Source organism: Epinephelus fuscoguttatus, linkage group LG22 (genome assembly GCF_011397635.1).
Source record: "Epinephelus fuscoguttatus linkage group LG22, E.fuscoguttatus.final_Chr_v1".
In the NCBI taxonomy this organism is placed as follows: domain Eukaryota; kingdom Metazoa; phylum Chordata; class Actinopteri; order Perciformes; family Serranidae; genus Epinephelus; species Epinephelus fuscoguttatus.
This window is the reverse complement of record NC_064773.1, coordinates 23,159,314-23,180,210: the sequence shown is the minus strand read 5'-3', so window position 1 is coordinate 23,180,210 and position 20,897 is coordinate 23,159,314. Positions and strand designations below refer to the sequence as shown.

General features: G+C 42.9%; 1 protein-coding gene across 2 annotated transcripts in view; it reads right to left on the bottom strand.

The window, feature by feature from the left end:
* tafa5a (TAFA chemokine like family member 5a) overlaps nt 1-20,897 on the bottom strand; it is a 250,110-nt gene that overhangs the window by 158,691 nt on the left and 70,522 nt on the right. The window contains exon 1 of one of the 2 annotated variants that reach the window (XM_049567335.1): nt 15,506-16,597. The exons of the other annotated variant lie outside the window; for it this stretch is intronic. Within the exon in view, the coding sequence (XP_049423292.1) occupies nt 15,506-15,596 (91 nt within the window). The 5' untranslated portion in view covers nt 15,597-16,597. Of the gene's footprint in view, nt 1-15,505; nt 16,598-20,897 lie in introns of those variants that run through there. 2 annotated transcript variants of the gene reach the window in all.

Here is a 20,897-nt window from a genome sequence, read left to right as displayed (position 1 = left end):
TCAGAAGCCATTAGTTCGTCTCCACAGAGGAAATATACAGTATGCCTTTAAGTATGAGCACACATGGTGTTTTATGTTAAGCATGTGAAGTAAAATGGATCATTTGTCAAGGTAACATTATGGCAATGCTAATTTCCATTAGCCCATTAATGATAATTCCCATTGTGTGTGTGTTAGCATTGAGCTAACGGACTAAGCACTAGTTATTTGCCACACAGTTATAGCAGTGAAAATAAGAACAAGGTTTATTACCAAGTAGGTTTTCACTTACAACAAATGTGCCTTGGTGTTTGGTGCATACAACAAAAATACAATAAAGATATTAAGAAGCAATACAATTAAAGGCAAAGTATTGCCACAGTCATTAACTATATAATACATATAAAATTACAATTAAAATATGAAAAATGTAACAAATGTGTACAAGATAGTTGTTTCAGCTGTTACGTTAGGAATTATATTAAGCTCAACTGATTGAATGTGCTTAGTTTTTATATATAAATATACAGCTCTAATATGAATTAGCACTTATCTGAAAACATGACATGGGAACGGGACGGGAGTCATTTTTCTGGGATGGAACAGAAGTAAAAATTGTCTCTCGTGTCACCCTCTAGCCACTACTGAGCACATCAACATCACAAATGAACAAAACCTTTGACCCCTGCCAGGTCATTCTCAAAATAACGACAGTGATAATCATCTTAAGTACTGATTAACTATTGGCGTCTTCTGCAGAAAGGAAGTGACAGAAACTTGACTAATGATCTTAGTCCTTATCCCTCCGATGAGTTACAGCGCTGGATAATCCTAAACAGTGTGGTTAAAATCTTGCACGCATATAAACTGTACACAGTATTTGGATGATATCGTCTGTCTCTCTCCTGTAGTGCTGGCGCAGGTTACTAGCACAACCAATCCCTGTCTGACGTTACCTGAGTTGCCATGGCAACCATCCCCCCAAAAAGAATTTATTTCAGGAAGCAACCCATCGGCAACAACCTGTGACTCTCTCTCTCTCTCTCTCTCTCTCTCTCTCTCTGTCTCATCCTCTCCCTCCTCTTCCTCCGTCATCATTCTACTCTTTTACTCCCTTTCATGCACTTTTCCATCCTCCCTGTATACACGTATAGTATTTTCACATATACCTTATACAGCACATCCTCTCCTCCTTTCTCTTGTCTCCCTTTCCGCCTCATTTGCTGTCACAGTCTGTCCATATTCAGCCACTGGGTGAGTTCATTTGTAGCTACAACCAGAGGAAATGGTGCATCAGGCTCCTTCACTACACCGTTATCTGTACTCATGGTCAGAGCTGCACGCGTGTGTGGATGAGTGCACACAAGCGAGCGCAAATCTATGTGTGTATTTAAGTGCGATTGCATGTGTGTGGTGCACGGGATCCTGCATGTGTAACCGTTTGTGCCAATTATTTCATTACCAGTTGACAGATTTCTCTTTCCACTATTACTGCTCCCCTGGCCACGGGCAGCGGGAGAAACTTCAGTACACACACATAAACACACACGTACGAGCTAGCAAACAGCAACCAGTTCAAGTCCATCAATTAAGGAGGCAATTTGCTCAAGTGGTTCCACCTGGGCCAAAAGGCAGGTGGGTGGCTATGCTCTGTTTACCTATCAGACACCATTAAGGGTGAGATGTCACTGGTGTTACTTCTGCCCTGCCACCATGATGTCACTTCTGCCTCTTTGTCTGCCTGCAAGTCAGATGGGACTGTGTATTGTGTGTGTGTGTGTGTGTGTGTGTGTGTGCATATGTGTGTGTGTGTGTGTGTGTGTGTGTGTGTGTGTGTGTGTGTAAGCGATTATGTCAACTCCTCAGATGATAACTGGAATGTACTGTATCTGTCAATGTGTGGCAACCAAATGACAGATGACGCAAACATTTTGTGGATGTCTTGTGTGTGTGTGAGTGTGTGTGTGTCAGGTTATCAAGCCACTGACATGTAGGAAAAGCAGCAGATGCTTTTTCCCGCTCACACACATCTCCATCTTTGACAAGATTGCTTCAGCGATCCCTCGATGTGTGTTGTTTTCGTTGCGAGTGTGTGCTCTTGGATGTGGACTCTGTGTATGTGTGTGGCCTCTGCAGCAATATTTCATCCTCTCTAGAGTCCCATAAGAACCTGCCGCACTCCGTGTGTGTATATGTGTGTGTGGGCAGGCGAGTGACCCTTTGTGGCCGCGTATGCATATGTATACGCGGCTGCCTCTGTGCCTGTGTGTGTGCATCTACACTTGCTCGCAGCATTTATTCACTATCTTGAAGAAGGGGTGTGTGTTCGGAATGTATGATGAAACTTCGCACACTCACACACACACACAGTCATACTCACACAGTCTGTTTGATAAATTAGACTTGGAGCTACAGGAATTTGCTTTGCAATGTACTAAAGCAAACACGAGATAGTGCACACAGTCTGTCAAGCTCTGCTCTATGTTTGACGGAGTGTGAGTGTGTGTGAGTGTGCGTGCGTGCGTGTGTAGACGCGTATGCCTGCATTTGTATTTGCCGCTACACATCTGCATGTTAACTTGGCTGTGGCTGCGACGTTTATCTGCACAAAGGCTGCGTGTTTACATGCCAACCTCATCATACAGATTTGCTCTGAGGGCACATGCAGGAGGTAAATCGTACCAACAGGACCTACATGTCAATGTTTCCTCCTTCTGCTGTTTGATTTAAGCAAGGGCACTCTGTTTCCTGCATCCCACAAGCCCTATTTCCTTTCAACTCATTGGATGTGGTATTATCCTTGGGCTTATGTGGCGGTGCACAAGGTATAATTTATTGTCTGTTCAGCAAGGCAAATGTGCAAGCCTGGCATATTTCATTTGCTGAATACATATCATTATTAAAATACGATTTTTTTTTCTCCACCTTTTTTTGTGTTTCACACTGTGTGGCGAAACGCTATCTAGGGTAGGTCTGATTCATGCCCCTACTGTGAATTTCTTGGTGATAATAACCTCTGAGAGATGGAATATCGGGGTACACTGTGAGAGCAGCAGAGGCTAGCCGAGTCAATGTTATGAGAGGGAAACAAGAGTCAGATCAATGCACATCAATGCATACCAAATGGAAAAATGTGCATTGCTTCTCAGATGATGAAACACCAGGTTTGAAAAAGCAGTGACCCACCTGCCCCCCTTACACACACTCCTGCTGCAACTCAGACAGACAGCTGGCTCGGCACCCACAGCAGTGCATCCAGCCTAACTTGTAAATTATTGTGTACACAATGTGTATACTATATGTATTACTTTTAAGTGAAGAATGTGGCTTTAAAAATTCCCTGGCGGCAGCGCTGTAAAAAAAAAAAAAAAAAAACATGGAAGAAAGCTTTCTGTATTCATGAGTTTGGTTTTAACAGTCCCTGCAGGTACAATAATGAAGTTCCTCTCCCCCATGTGGAATGGACCGAAATGATTATGATGAAGCAGAATCGCCGGCTGTTCCCCCCCACCACCGCCACCACACCCCCCTGCTGTTGTATTGACAGAGCTGTAAACATAAGCATAAAAGTATATGTGGCAACGGTGTAACTGTAAGAAAAGGGGCTTTTAACAGATGCAAAGAGAGGTGAGGGGAGCAGGCGAAATGACATTATGCTCTAACTCAAGCTTTTCTACAACAGATGCACAAACAATGACACTGTATTCTGTAATACAGGCCCAATTTGTTTCTAATTTTCACTCCTACCCCTTGTTTTCAAGTGCTAGTCAGAACAAAGTAACAATGGGTAGTGGCTGAAATCTTCCCTCATGAAATGGGTAAACCCTTCAAACCCGATACGCCAACAGCATTGTCATCGATGGTGTTTACATAAACAGACAGGGCTATGGCAATGATGGCATTATCACAGTGAGATTTATCTGTCGGATACACAACTAAAGTTTCAAGCACACATACACATACTTGCTGCATTGTATTCTGTAATAATTATTTATTAATTTTATTTTCTTCTTCTTTGAATTCTGATAGCAACAGGACTTATGGAGCTATGAAATAAAGAAGGAAAAAACTTTAAATATAAAATAAGAACATATATATTTTTCAATTTTTACAATAAAATACTTAAAAAAGCTGTAAAGCTGTACTGTAATTACTGTGATTTGCCATCTTTCTATGTCTATTTATAGTAACTATTGTTTTGTTATTCTGATGCATCATCGGGTGACACGTACTCACGTAATTTGTATTTTTTTTTAAAGAAATGTCATCAATACAATAGAGATATGTAATGAGTAAGATACATCAAAAGATAAAAAAAAGTATTAAAAACAAACAAACCCTAAAGTTTCAAAAAAGTCACTGAATAGAAAAGGACACTGCTTCATTACCAGGCCACTAGCGATGCTCTGTAGGCTAATGTTAGCAATCTCTGCCCCTATCCTGCTAATGTGGCAGGGTACGTAGGAGCAGTAACAAGTGCAGCAACTACACTGCTGGACTGTAGTTAAATTAACTTTAGTTAAATCTGGCATCATATGCCATGGAAGGTGGGGGAATGCAACATGGAAATATTGAAAAATGTGGATGTGTCATGCACAAATTAGCAATAACAGTAACGTTAGCTAGCTAGCGAGCTAATTGGCTACCAAGACATCAATGTACTACAAGCGTTTTTTGTTGGGGTTTGTGTTCAGCTTGTTAAAAAGAAAAGGATCATAATACATTAAGGTCATCATAATATTTGAATTTTTATTAACAAGGGAAATACATTTGTGGGCTCCTTTTGTTGCTTGTGCAGCCATCTTGCTGTTTATTTCTCATAACACTCAAGGCCTGTGCTACAAAGCTAGTTCAACTAACCCAGGATATCTCTTCATTATGTGGCTTGACTAACCCTAACATTGGATAACCAGTACTACAAAGCTGGTTATTAACTAGTTCAGTCAACTCTGGGTTTTCCTATCCAGCCATGAGCATGTTCATATGAAAGAGCTCATGTACCTGGGACTGCGAGACAATAAAATGTCATTGGCATGGGATGTGAATGATACTCTGTGATCTTATGATGAAAAAGGTAGAAATATTGAAAGTACTATCCAAAAATTGAGCTGCAGTGATGGAATCAGAGTATTAAAGTAGCAGCACTATCACTGTGGACTAAAATAAACTTGGCATAAGTTTAAATTCTGCTAAAATCATGTGTTTAGTGTTGTAAACTATTTCTCTGCTTTTAGTAGCTCTGTTTAAAACTGTGGAAACAGAGCCCTGGAACAAAGAAATAATTCGACTGACCTGTAGCAATATATAGACTACTCTTTTTTACCTGAGACTCCGAGTTTTGTTCATGGATACTTTTTTCTTCAATTGTCTGATTGGATAGTCGTCGGGGTGATCTGATACCGTGATCTGATACTCTGAAGTTAACCTGCTCTGGAGCAGGTTAGCTGTTCAGCATAAGTTGCCACGGTGACTTATCCACGTAAAAAGAGAACCAGCTTTGTGGTACTGAAAACCCATGAGTTAACCCTGAAGTTACCTCCTGCTTTATAGTACAGGCCTTCAGTTTGGAGTGTGCCTCTGTTTGGAAGGCCGTGTGGCCCTAACCCTCACCCTGTCCCTCTATCTCAACAACTGACTATTGCTGCTTTCACAAAATGTTTACACAATTAGATTTTAAATAAATTATCATCAGTAATGTGGATATAATGACTAAGAGGGTAAAGACAAACAATAGAAAGCTAGAACACTCTGGTAGGTTCCAGAAATTACATCACTTTACTGCAATTCAGCCTTTAAAACCAGGAAAAAACGTACAATATTCTATCTAAAATCTAAGACAATACCTAGTCCCATATCCCCTTATAATACTGATGTACTGCCAGCCCTAAGTCACAGCAAAAACTAAAGACTTAAAAATCTGCACTTCCAGTTTTTATCAACAGCACACAACTCAAACTCTGTTCCTCCTATCTTAAAACTTTCATAATTTGCACAGAGTTCGTCCTCTTTTGTGATAGCAGGTTCCAGTTCTGTGTTTTGAATTTCATGCATCACAGGTTTTTGCATTCAAACTACCTCCCAACTTCATAAAACAAAGACGGTCCCAATGAGTAAACAAGATAAAGCATGCAATCATTTGAATAATGGTATTCAAGCAACCTGTTGGATTACAATTTGACACCGTGATGCTCGCCAGCTACGTCAATTATGTCAATGATGATCACCATAAGTGCAGCGAACGTGTTGAGTTATCCCGCTTTGTTGCATGACTAACACCCATGTCAGCACCTCTCCTTCCGCACGCTCTAATGGCATTAGAAGATAAATGAGTGGCACCACTCGTTATGACCCATAATGTTATGGCTTGTCCTTTACAGTGAGCTAAACCCATTTTCTCTTACTGCGTTAGATCAAGAATAGGAATTGGAACCCCACAAGCAATCTATTCAAGGGTGCAACAAGCTAAGGGGATGTGACGTGCCAATGCTTTTTGGTGATTTTCATTATGTGTCATTCTATTCTAATTCATTTTCAATTGGGCCATAAGAGCTGCTGCCATGAGCAGTACAAAAGCCAGGAACGAACGAAGGAGGATCTTGTTTAGCTGCAAGACATCCCGAGAAAGAAAATAATGATCTTTATGAAATTGCTTTAGACACAATCTGACAGCCGAGACAAAGCAAGTGGCTGGTCTCGTTCGAATCGATAGAGCCTCCATTAGTTTTCTAAAGAGTAACATGCAATTTGTTTCGGTGGAGCAGCATAGCATTGGTAATATTCTGCCCCTTTGACACAAAAAAGCTAATGCACTCTAGCCAACCTAATGTAAGATTAAACCTACATTTCTGTCAGATGGAAATGGAAAAACGCTCAGAACGCACTGGATCCATAAAGCATGACCGAGCTTGTTATCACAGACACCACATTTGTGTCACAAAGGCCTCGGGGCCGAGCTTTTGTGAAGACAGAAAAACGTTGTTTCTAAATCCGTCCAAATGACTGTGATCTCACGCACAAAGGAGATCAAACTTCTTAAGTAGCTATTGATCAGCTAGATGAACAGAGACACGGCGATTGATCGGACGGAGGGATGACCTCATCTCTACCTTTGACAAGGCAGGAAATCACAAATTGAAACCGCAGAAGGGTAAGCACACTTCTCACCCATCATTTCCTGGGGAATGTGTGGATGGATCACACTCAAGCACACTGGTGGGTCACCCAATCAATAGTCTGGGGAGTTAGTTTATGAATAGAACGGACAGAGGCTCAGATCCCTTAAATCAGCACTCTTTGAGCTTGTATATCTTGATGAATACACCATAAACTTGAGCAGGATCATCCGAGGGGAGGTACGATCTCTTTGAGAGATGGTCATGATGGACATGTTGCCGGTGTTGCAAGAATGAGCCCAGAGGAGTCCGCCCTTCCTCTGAGGAAAACGCTGATCTGAGAGGATCTCTCTCCCACCAGCTGACAAGCCGACAGACAAATGGCCTCGCTAGTCTCTAACCTCTCAAACTACTGGCCCTCCTTTTTCTTGTCCTACTCCTCAGTGTGTGTGTGTGTGTGTGTGTGTGTGTGTCATCTGCCAAACACTCCTCCTCCTCCATCCAATCTCGTATGAGTGTGTACACACACTCACATGACTAATTTATAGAGCCTGGCTCTATCGCAGTGACCAGAACACATTCCCTGGCTACTGCATGAGGTTTTAATTAAAGATACAGCTGCAGTTATTAAAATCCTTCAATCCTTAATGCATTTCCCCGCACATCTTACATCCAGGAGGAGCACAATCTGGCAATCTGCGCTAGCTTGCTGATCTGTGCATGTGTTACACATTTTATCAGCAGCATCTGTATTACGTTAATGCGCCCGAGGATGTGAGACGTAGCATCGCCTGTCCTTGCCGATTCAAGGTTTTTACAGAGTAGCTCAATTCAGTGTCTTCAAGCTCGGATTGGTAGGGCCTCGGGGAGTTTTAGACGGCACTTCATGGGTGGAAGGGCAGGAATGAAGTGTGTTAGGTCGATGTCTTTTCTGACATCACTATTTCCAAAGGCCAATGAGTCTTCACCAGTAAAAACTGGAACCCAGAGAGGATCCTCACAGCCAGCTTTTCATTAGAGTCCAACTCTGACCACTGCCTTTTTTTTATTGTCCCACAGCAATGCCAAAACGCAATCAATAGACTTCAGGAAAACTGGGCGCTATAGTGCACACTTTTTTACTGTCCCACAATCAATAGGAATTGTGAAAACAGTGCAATGACTAAATACACACAAATAACACCAAATAACACACACACGTGCACACACACACACACACACACACACACACACACACGTGGATGAAAAGTGCCCCTGGATGCAGGACTCCAGGGGGTCGTTCGGAGTAGGCTTAGATTACCTTGAAAAACCACCGCAGGTTTCTGCTGCAACTGTGATTGATTCATCGGAGTGAATTAATTAACAAACCCTTTAAGTAATGAATCAATTAAGCAATTGATTAATGTGCATTACCCTTATGCATTACAGCTGATACTGACCATTAAAGATAAATTGTGCTCAATTTAAATCCGTTTACAGCAGATTACATGCGCAGGAATGCTCCGCTTACCTTTGTGTACCATTGCTGTGAGGGATTTGACATCGCTGAGGATTTGCCAAGTAAAACACGACAATTGTGACATTGCTTCTGTATGCTAAAGGAGTATTACTGCGGCATTAAACACATGCAAACTATCTTTATGTCACTTGAGCCTAAAGCTGTGCTTCGGAGCTAAATTCCCTAAAATCCCTCCTTTCTACAGATTAATAATAGATGCTTAAAGAGGCAAGAAATACTTAATGACTACACCTCTCTCAGTCATATTCAAGTCGGAGCTCACACTGCAGCTCGCTCTGGCCTCGGCTGTAATTAAACAGTCTACATCCTTTAGATTCAGGTGATGCTTGACAAACAACTACGCCTTTTAACGACTGTGCCTGAAGTGTGCTCAGCATTCTGCTTCTTTAGCACAAACACAGTTAATATTCTGATGGAAGTATGAAACACTCACAGATGGTACCACGAAATTGAATAGTTGATCGAAATCTCTGCAATAAGACAAAATAAAACAGGAAAACAAAATAGCGTAGCATAAAAAGGAAAACAGTAACAACTGTCAGTATAAACAACAGTTGTGTAGCAGCTCTTTGGCATCTTACATAATCATCTACTGTTTGGAAATGCTGGTGCGAGAAAGCCAACCAAGGAACGAGTCCTATTCCTGCATTAAGGTTTGATGAATCTACTGGTCACTGGAAGGTAACAGGGTCACATACTGAAGGTCTTCACCAGGCATAAGGTCTAAACCAAGGGTTCTGAACTTGCTTTGCCTGGAGGCCTCTTTTGCAAAATGACAGGAGGCCATTAAACATTAATAATATTTATCAGTAAATATAATAAATAAACTGCCTGTTTTCAACCTTTTGACAGTTGCTGTCTTCACTTTGCCAAGAGGAAAATTCAGGTGCAGCACAGATCAGTGTACGCAGTGTGTCTAGGATTTAAGAACATTCAGGGCTTAGCCCAGACTTCTGTCGAGGGGTCCAGGGATCCTTCCCTGACACTTTTTTTTTTTTTTTTTTAAACAAGCTCAATTTTGCTATTTTTTGTGAACTCTGGCACCTTATTTTGATTCGAAGTACAAAAAACAAAAAAAATCCTAGTGTAAATCAATTCAGTTTCACTGGGAATTAGAAACTGGTCCATGATAGGGCTGTCCTGAATACCATTTTAGGGGCTTTGAAGCTTCACAAATAATTGCATGTGAATATTCAAAGCTTCGACCGGTTGCAAAGGAACCTGGGGTGGGTCAGGGGTGGATCTACCAGGGTGGCAAAGTTTTAGACAATCCTATCAAACAATATATATATATATATATATATATATATATATATATATATATATCATGGTTGGTCGGAAATTTACAAGAGCAAATCTCAGAATGCTGAGTGCAAGCCAATGCAGCAAGAGAGGATGGAGCCACGAGAAGACATAGGGACCAATTTCACCCAGCTGTCGCCAACTGTTCGCAGGCAGCAGGACTTCCTTGACTGCCTGGCCCAGGTCGCAAACAACACCGGCTTGTTTTCCTAGTAAATAAGTGTGTAGGGTTGCCAACTTTCAATAGTAGAAACACATAACAGTCGCAGATGGATACTAGCGGGTTGTGTTATTGTTTAGTGGCTAATAGTAGGCTTAGTCATGTTTGATTCTGTGAGGGATGGATTAAATCTGACTAAATAGAACAAAAAACAAAAAACAGGTCCACACACCAGAAACTGCTCTTTTTGGAAATTTTAATCGTATCACCACATGTGACATTTCGTGCATATTCTTCCTTCCGCAACTTCTACCCAACATCTTATCATCTTATCTTATTTTGTCATCTTGTCTTGCCTTATCTAAGTCTGATGAAGGGCTGGTGCCCGAAACAAAAAATTGGACTAAACCCAAATATCAACCAGTGCTTATGAGGGTCTTCTCATTGGCTGCAGTGACCATCATCTTTGAAAGTGCTCATTCTTCTTCTCACCTGTTCCTTTTCCTTGTCAGACAGCCTAAGTAATGCTTAAAACAGAGGGTTATGGCTGGACTGAGGACACTTGCCACCTCCTTTCAATTTTCTCTACCATTTTAGTGGTGAAAAACAAAACAAAAATTGAAGCATCCAAGTACTGATTTGGACATGGATAACCATGGCAACAATTGAGGGACATGAATATAAGATTCATGAAGAAAATGTCTGAAGAATTTGAAATCAAACAATGCATTGATTTCTAATAGACAGATAGATAGGTAGATATTTCTGACATGTCTTAAAGTCTCTATGCCACCCTCTTGCCATCTCTTGAGTATTTCTCTAGATCCGCCCCTTGGGGGTGAGGGTGGGGGGTAATTGTAATGCTAATTTATCATCTTCATTTGTGCTAGTCAACTAATCAGCCGACTTATGTAGGTCTTAGCACTGCTGCGTGTTTGCTGGATAGAGAATGATAGAGAAAGTAAGTTGAGGTGGAAGGTAGACTATTGCAATCAGGGTCTCTGTTAGTTATGAATGAGTCAAACGCCGCCAGTTGGGCTGCAAAATCAAGTGCTTCCCTACAGTTGACAGCCGCAGATAACCGCACACAATTCTTTGGACAGCTAATGTAATGCTGATAGTAGAGGGTTATGACTGTGCAAAGAACAATGGCCCCATTCATGCCCTACACTGCCCACCTCTTTACAATTTCCTCCACCATTTTAGTGGTGAGAAACAAAACGAGAATCGAAGTATTCAAGTACTGATTTGGACGTTGATTACCATGGAAACAATTGAGGAGTCAAAGCTTCAAAGCACTGAGGTCATCCCTAGTTGACGGGCCACACTGCATCCTATTGCGGGCAAGATTTTGCCCGCAGATGTCAAGTTGAGTATCAGTGATGAAAACCATCAGACAACATGTTGTTAAAGTAGACACCCTTTCAACTGTGACATTTTCTTTCCATTTAATTTTTGACCAGACAGAGGCTACTTGAGAGGCAGACAAGAGGTGCCTTCAATCCTAAACTTATGTCTGAAGATGTAACAGGGCTTCGCCTTTTACCACAGGCCACGTACGTGCATGACACCAAGCACTTGCCTCCGCCTGACCCAAATCTGCCTCCGTCGCACCACATAGTTCTAATCCAAAACTTTTTTTTTTTTTTTTTTTTTTTAAAAAAGATGATCCCTGGACTGCGCCTCTGTCTGTGGTAAATGAAAACTGATTTCGGTGGCCTGATGTCAGGCGCAGTATATGAACACACATATCTCTGTCACTTTGGCCCATTATGGCTCACCCTGTGGTTTTACCTTAGGATCAATAACTGCAGTCGTCAGGCAGACCGGTGGCCTGTTTGCGGGGAGGTAGAGGACGTTGTTGAGAGGCCGCTGGGGTGTGCGAGAGACATGAGGCTTTATGAATGAATAAAAAGGAAATATGCAACAGTACTCCAGTTCAACTTGTCATTGCCACAGAGACGTTTTAGGCAATATGCCTCCTTTTGAAGTATGAAACAGCAACGGCGTCTACTAGCAAAATGGGTACAGTTAAAAAGGAGTTTAGTGGAGGGATTTACCAGGGATCCTCTTTATAACACCACATGTCTAAAAGTGCTGGCTTATTCCAAATCTACTTTAAACCGAATTGTATCTTCTGTCTTCTCGAGCCTGTTTCCTCGGTTGCTGAATATGAAGGATGTGAAGGTGTTTATTCCAAAAGCCAAAGCACTAAAAATTGATTCTGTTACACAACATGTTCACTGGTAATCACTCAGATCATTCTATCTTAGACAGAGATTACTATCTCAGCCACGGTGCCACGTACATCAAGGAACAGATACAGCTCAATCATTCAGAATTATTCCATTTATCTCCTCCATAGCTGTGGGCTCGAAAATTTCCTCACGATTTACAGCACTTAGGGAGATCATTTTCTACAATAATGTTCTTCATTGAGAGGAAAATGCTCTAATATTTTAACAATTTAAAGATAAATCTTGCCTGACGCTGATTTTCACACAACTATACATTACTGGGGTTACAGATGAGCTGCTCGTATAACTTTAATAGTGACCCGCAGGGCGCCTCAGTTCAAGGGCGGAGATTTTGTTTCAACTTTGGGGGGCATATATGAAACAGGGGAGGTTGGGCGTCCTCTCCAAGGAAATATTCAGCATCAGACACTTAATTTCCTGCATTCTGGTTATGCTTATGCATGAATTTATGTCTTTCCTGCGTCAATTTAAAGTGGAAATGTCTTTAAATTTGTCAAAATAAAACTCCTTTCATGCTTTCATCGAGGGGGACAAATGCACACGTTCTAAATATCGAAGGAGACATGTACCCTGTGTCATTTCATTTTAGAAAATGAAACCATGAGCAACTTTTTTTTTACCTTAGCCTGTGCTAATAAAAGATTGCCTTGGATCCACCAGAGAATTCCCGCGCCAAGAAACGATTCCATGAACCTGTCAGGCCCTCTATTGCCATGTGACAAATATCTCGGCCAATGAAGAGCAAAATGGGATTTGCTCCGTTGCCTGAATTATTGAAGTGGACAGTGTGAGAAATTTATGGCGCAAAATTCATCCACATTCCCTATGCATAATGTTTTTAATATGTTTCCATTCCCAATCCGCCCTCTCCGCATCCTCATTCCTCATCGCACGAGATCCCCGTGTCACATTATGCAAGAGGGGCTGACACAATGAGGTGTACCACTCCCAAAAATACACTTGTACCAACGTGTTCGGCTATCTAACAGGGCTGGCAGAAGAGGGTGACAGTTTTGTGGCCATTGCCAAAATCACCATCTCTAGCTAGCTAGCGCTCCCACCTTTACCGGTATGGTAATAACTCAGGATGTGTGCTGTCGAGAGGCTGCCTTCAGATAACATACCACCTGCATACACATCTGCACCACCAGGAATAACACACACACACACACACACACATGTAAACACAGAAACAGACGATCAATCTGTGGCATGACAGAGAGCGGACTAAAAATACATTCGTCCTCTTCCTTTTGTTCTGTAGATGTGATTCACAGTGGAGAGGCTCATGTTGCACAACCCTTATGTTCTTATGAAGGCATATATGAGAGGAGATTAAAAGGGGTCTGTTCTCTTTAAGGCCCCTTGTGCATGCCTTTCATTACGCTCATCCCCAAAAGACTGTCACTAATGCAGTCCTTTGAATTCATTTTATCAGTTTGTATTATTAGCCTCACAGCTGGCTTTGACCTTGGCCATTCCCGTAGCCTAAAGTGAGCATATTCTCAACCCTCCTTTGTATGCCTCTCTACAACCCCCATCGCTCTCGAGTAGATTTCAACATGAACCATAATGAACTTAAATTGCATCTTCTCGCCAAAGAGCAACCAGCAGCTTTTTTCGCCCCCCTCCTGCCCAAAGTTAAAAGCTATTTGGTGTCAAGTTTGAAAGTGAAGAAAATGCAGGCTTAGGGATAAAAACACCTCGGTGTAAAAGCACAACATGATACAGACAAACAACTCGGCAGTGAAGGTCAAAAATATTGGCTTGCCAGTGGACGAGCTCCACAGTGCTGATGGCTTCAATCTAATGACAGTCCCCTCGCGTTAACACAGCCATGAGCAGCACTTTTTTTATTGTTAGGTGGCCACACAATCCTCTTTTTGACCTCTGTGGAAAAAGGGCTAGCATGCCACAGTAAATTAAAACTCCAAAGCAAGGCTTCGGGACATGTGCCAGTACAAAATCCCAACACCCCCCCCCCCCCCCCCCACCCACCCACCCCCCTCTACCATTTTGGCTGACAGACAATTTTTTTCTTGCCCCTTTCACTATGGCTGGACATTCTCCTACCCCGCAGTAGTCTCACCACAGTGAGGAGAGTGTTTGCCACTGCTTGACCCGAATATTTGCCCAGGGCCGGAGGCAGGGAGGGGATGGCAGGCCATTCCAAGCCACGCTCCTCGAAAAACCGGCACAAAGGAAACCCATGACAGTTCCTAAGTGCCAAACTGCCCGCCCAGGGGGGTATGCACATACAAAGGGAATATTAAGTGCTGTTCTTTTTGCCAGGTTCATACAGCACAGTAAATCCCTTGGTTGCACCATTTGACTTTCATAAGGAGTTTGAGCAGTAAGTGTACTCAACCTCTGTGTGAGGATCTCCCAGTGGACAGGTATGATGTGTATTTATTACGCTAAATTGTGTGTGGAAATCACTGAAACATGAGGCTGAGTCATTAAAGCACACGTCATTCATTCAGCTGAATGTCAGCAAACTCAATTAATTACCCTCCACATTAAAAAAAAAAAGCTGAACCACTCGCGCCACAACGCAGCCATGTCCGCAGGCTGTGCCATCCGTGCAGCATGGCAACAACTGCAGACGCACAGTGCGCCTCTGTGTGATGTGTGTGAATGATGATCGGGACTGAAATCCATCCCGGATTGAACATAAATGGGGCAGAAAACACAATAGAAGGTAAAAGGATCGACATTAGAGGCGCTTGACCTCAATGTTACCCTAAAGCTAGACTCTAGTGCCATCTATTGAGAACCTTTACAAGGAATCAGGATTCTGCACAAACAGAGAAACGCTGCTTTTAATTCGGATTTCTGTCTGCACAGCTTGGTTTCATTTATGCGATTGATCAAGATTGATCAATGATCATGCTGTGGCGGATGACTTGTTGATGAGGAAAACTGCGGGTGAGGGAAATCACAGTGTGCTCCATGCAAATTTATCTGCTTTGATCTCTTTAGATTTCTTTCTTATTTTGCATGACTAAAAGAAAAAGAGCCCGATGTGTGGCTGCGATTGCGCCGAAGCGACAGACGCTCCGCATTGGAATTACTGTTGCGGAAAACTTCCCATAAACTACACGGAATGCGGTGGCGCATTAAAATAGTGTCAAAGTGCCGTGGAATTTTGGCTGTGGAGCTCTGAGTGGGTTACCTTCTTTGAGCAGGCGGGAGTGAATGAGGAGAAGGAGAAAGCAGCAGATCGCCGCTCCGGTCAGTGCCCACGCAACTCTGAGCAGCTGCATCCTGGCGTAGGAAGGTTTGTGGCGGACCGAGACAGCCGTGCAGCGGGAGAGACACACACTCCACCTCAGCTCACAGACACGCGCTGACTCATATTCTGTTGGCCGTGTAATTCTGCATTCATCCCTTTCATGCAAAAAAGAATCCTCACTTGATAGTCCGGTTTGGATGTGGTCAAATAAAAAGAGAGGGCTGGTGATTCCGTGCAACAACAACACACAAAAAATATGCGCTCTTGATCTTGATTCGCCGCCGGTGCGTCAGAGTGGCTCCAAACAGCAGGGCGATTAACCCCCGATCACCGTCTGAAGGGCTGACATGCTTCCACTTCTCTTTCTTGTGTGTCTTCAGGAGTGTATCGTCGGTGCCTCGCGCACGACAGGTTCGGCAGAGCGGGCTGCGCCCCTCGGTGCGTCTCCGTCTTCGAGTGCGCACGGCGGTCCACGGCGATGCGGCGCGCAGATGATGATCACCGCTCTCCGCTGCATGTTACGCACATCTCTCCCACTGCTGGGGAGGCAGAGGCAAACACTGACAACCTAGTCGCCTCGCAGCCCCTCTCGTTTTCCCTCCCTCCTTCCTTCTCTCTCGCGCTTTCTCTCCCTCTCTCCTCTATCTCTCCACTATGTTGCTCCGTTGTTCCGTCACTTTCCCCCTCTCCTCCTCCCTCTCCTCCTCCCTCTATTCCCCTCACTCCAATGCAACTCTAGCCATTTACGCACGGGGAACCGCCAGCTTCATGCGTCTCCTGGATAATCCCTCCTCTTCTTTATGTGCGCCTCGCACCTCTTGAAAACATTTTTGTTCCAGATCACACTAGAAAGCAATTTACCCCTGGCTTTTTTTTTCTTCTTTGAGGGCAAATTGAATCCAACTGAGCAAAGACCCGGCTGCGCAGGTTCCTTCTATCCAGTTTGTTCTCCCATCAGATAATCTATACAGATCAAAGCAGTCGCAGGCGCGAATACCGGCACATCTCCCTCTCCATCTATCCCTGTGTGTGTTCCTCATACCAGATCGCCTGTTTTTTCTCTCTGCTTAGCTCCAGGTTACGTCACAACTCCCCCAAATAATCTCCTCCAGCTACAAAGCATGAGCTAGTGCTGCTGTGAAAGGATGTTTCAGCTGATAAGTGAGCAAACGGTGGGCTGCAGGTGATCATCAGGCAAACTTTGAGAGAGTGTTTCATGTTCAACCCCAACTCTATTTATATAACCACAAGCGTAAACTCAACGTGCTTAAGATACATCATACATGGCAAACACAAAATATCATAAGATAATAAAGTATTACTTATATAAAACAAGCAGGACATAATAAAAACTAACAAAATAAGGTGTTATTATTATTATTCTTAAAAAAAGGGGGGATAATAACAACTAATTCCTAAAACATAAAAATACACTTTAAAAAAAATAAAAATAAAATAAAAGCTTGCAAAAAAGTGCTTTTAAAACACAACACTGTTGTAGCAGACCGTAGTTCATGTGGAAAAGAATTCCAGGCAGTAGGACCATAATGACTAACAGCACCATGAGCTGATTAAGGGCGCATTCACACCAGGATAGTCCGGGGGACTCGGTTCGATTGGGCAGGGAATGCCGAAAAATTTCACACCTTCATTTGGTACAGTTCACTTTCACACTGCACTTTTTAAAGCGGACCAAACCGCCTGGACAACGTCACGCAGTTACAACAGCTGCTCATTTGGGGGCGGTATTGCCCTAAACAACCACTGACCAGGAAGAAAAAAAGCATGAGGAAGAAGAAAACCTGGCTCATCGATTGGCCAGGACCGAAAACGCAAATCCACTGTGGGCGGACACAAGCAACTGCAATATATAGTCCTCTGACCATATATCAATACTTCTGCTTCTTCCGGTTTGCGCTGTTGGCTTTTTTTTTCTATCCAAAATGCACTGCGCTCTACGTCACTTCCTCTCTTTGGTTCACTGGATAGTCTGTTTGCATTTCCCACTGTAAGCGAACAGCAAGGGAGCTGAGACCCCCAGTTTTCAAGCAGACCAGGGATTGCTTGTTTGGTCCGCACCAGAGTTCAAATGAGCGTTCACTACACTCCAAATGAACCAAACTATTCGTGGAAGCAGACCAGGGTTCGTTTAAAGCGGACCAACTAGCACCAGTGTGAATGTGGCCTTAGAGTTGATTTAAGGTATAGTGAGTATGTAACTGGTGGACCCTAGTGATGTCTGTGTGTAGATGTGTAGACATAAAGAGGCCCAGACCGTGGATATCTCCATTAATTCTTCTCCTGACAGCAAGTGGCAAAAACACAATCCTCCTTCATACACAACTATACAAACTCAAGCCCCTCTCCGACGTAACACAACAGCAAAAGGGCAGCCATGTTACATTCAAATAAGCACAATAAAACACAGAAAACATGCCTGACAACAGGTGGCAAAAACAAAATCCTCTGTCAAACACAACCACACAAACTCCAGCCTCTACACAAATTAAGTGACGCAACATTTTGTTAGCATAAAATGAATTTATAACCAGCTTAACAGTGCTAACACACGAAAATTACCACAAGAGCAATGTTGCTTACCTCTCCCGTGGAGCAAAACTGCAAAAGGGGAGAGGTAAGGCGGGAGACACCCTTTTTTAGGTGGGGTATCTCCAAAGGTGAATGTAGGGTAGAGAAACTGAGGCCATGTTTACACAAAAACCATCCACTGAAATCGGAACCATTTCTCATTTTCATTTTGAAAGAATTTCCACATTCAGACGACAATAGTTTGATTACAATCGCCGTGCACACAGATCGTCGAAAATGACCAAAAACACTGTACTATACATGCCAGGCCAGTAGTTGGCGGTGTGACTTTGTAATGACACAACACGCGCCTGTGCACATGTGCGTCCATCTACAGAGCGGCGACATATAAACAAACAAAATGGCAACCGCACAAACATTTGTCTGGATGGGGGAAGTTGCTACAGTAAATCTACATTTTACTGGAGAAGCGTTTATAAATTCATCAGGATGAGCAGCACAAACAGAGCTCAGGAGTCCACCATTGTTGTTGTGATGGTCAACTTTCTCGCGCATGCCTAGTGGCTGGAACCACATATTACTGCTGCACAATTGACCCTGTTACAAGTAGACTTTTATGTGATGATGGAAGGGATGTCTCTTTTGGGTACTCTGTGAGCATGTTAGCAATGTAGGAAGGAGCCAAACTATTACATGATTTAAAAACAATGAGAAGTACTTTAAAATCAGACATTACTTTGATAAAAATATCAGAACTACAGAAGAAAAAGGACTGAGCCTGATTAGGATATTCATCGATGCATATAAGGGTAATTATCAGAAAGCTGATTTCCGGGATTTATTCATCTTTACAGTTGGAAAAGGGTCTGTCCACATTGTACGTTAAAAATCACAGTGGGAGAAAGAAGCTAATATGAAGATAACCGAAGACGATTGGCTGAACATACTGTATGTACGACACAAACTACCACGTCAAGCTCAGATTTATGGACGATATTCATCTGGAAAAAACACTTCAAGGTTCTTTCTTACTCCCTCAATTAAAAAATCACAAAGCAACAAACCTGAGCATGGTCAGTGTTGGAGAATGTGTGGTAACATGTCTGCTGGGCCTAAAACTTCCTCTTACTGGGTAAATGTGGTGACAAAGATCAGATCAATAATGACTTTAGAGCTGGATTTTAACTTCAGTGTGATGTATTTGGGAAATGAGCCAACAAATACTACTAGCAGGTTCCAAAAAAGCAATATCCAGGAAATGGTTAAGAAAAGAGTCTCAAACAACCTCTGAATGGACAGAAATTGTTACGGAAATTTATGTTATGGAACAACTGCCTTTTTCCCTGAAACATGCCACCGACAAATGTGAACAATATTGGGAAAAAAATGGAAATCTTATTTGACTTCGAAGTGATCTAATTTGTCCCCCTTGGCGTGGGGACATGCAGGATGGATTGTGGTTCATGGATGACTGGAGGGGCTCTGGATTGCCAAGGGTCAAGGTTGGGGATCATGGGGACCTTTGTGGTCTTGAGAGACGATCATGGACGCAAAGGAGCCGTCAGTGGCACTGCAGTGTAACTTTGCTTCTTCTTATTTTCTGTTTTGCTCAATGTTGAGCATTTCACCTTTGCCTGTGATGCCCCTGCCTGTTGTTGTTGGTTTTGTCTGCTTTTTTCTCCTTGTGAACACGAATACAAATTAAGTTGGGAGCCAGTGAAGAGAAGATAGAACAGTAGTTATGTGGTCGGACCTTTTAGTTTTGTAAAACTCTGGCTGCTGCATTCTGGATAAAATTAAAAGCCTGTCATAAAGATCCAGAGATATGCTGATTTTAGGTGGATTTCCTGCACCTTGTCCCTAGATACTGCAAACAAAAGAGGAAATGTGCACCTCCATATTAGCCGAGCCTCCTGGTTATTGAAACAAGCAATAGTCTTTGGGTCGCCTAGCCCGAGGCCCATTTTCCAAGAATATTCAACACACCCTGAAACCTATTACACATGTAGCCTAAAATTTCATCATATTACAAACATAAAGAATTGATGCCGCTGCAAATTCCTAACAAGCCTCTCCTGCTCTGCTCTCAGTCTGATGTTTTTAAAAAGGATATCTTGATCCTGTAAGTGAAAGCAGTGGCGCTGGATGAAGACCAATATCGAGCGACAAAAACAATAGCTTGTGTAATCTCCCCCCTCCCGCTGAGCGCCACACAGCCATTGTTTCTTTTTTATGTATATTCTATGTCTCACATGACGTTCATTTATGCGGTTGCTCAGTCGTTTGGAAGAGACGGGTCAGTTTGCACGCAATAACCCATATGGCTGCTCAAGTGATCGCAGCATTTGAAAGCAGCGTTTCCTCCTTGGGCGACTGGTGAGTTTTTATCCCTGCGTCTGTGTATTTATAATTGAATCAGAATGACATGGTTGGACGACTGACGGTGCCACTCAAACCAGAAAACTGTCATTGCAGTGTCAATAAGGTTGGCCCCTGCAGCTACTCGCACTAATTAGCTGATAACAGTCTCTGTTGGCTGGCATGCGTGCCAGACTGTGTGTGTCTGCGTGCATGCTCCGAATGTCTGTTGGCATGTCGCTATGTGTGTGTCGTGTTTGCATGGATGTGTTGGAGAAAGCCTTTTTTTTCGTCTTTCCTGACACCTCCCTGCCTCCTCTCTCCAGCGCTGCGATCCATCTATCCACTGCATGGAAAGCAATTAACAGAGACTTGACCTCTACAAGGATTTGGGGTTGGGAAGAGTGTATGTGTGCTTGTGACT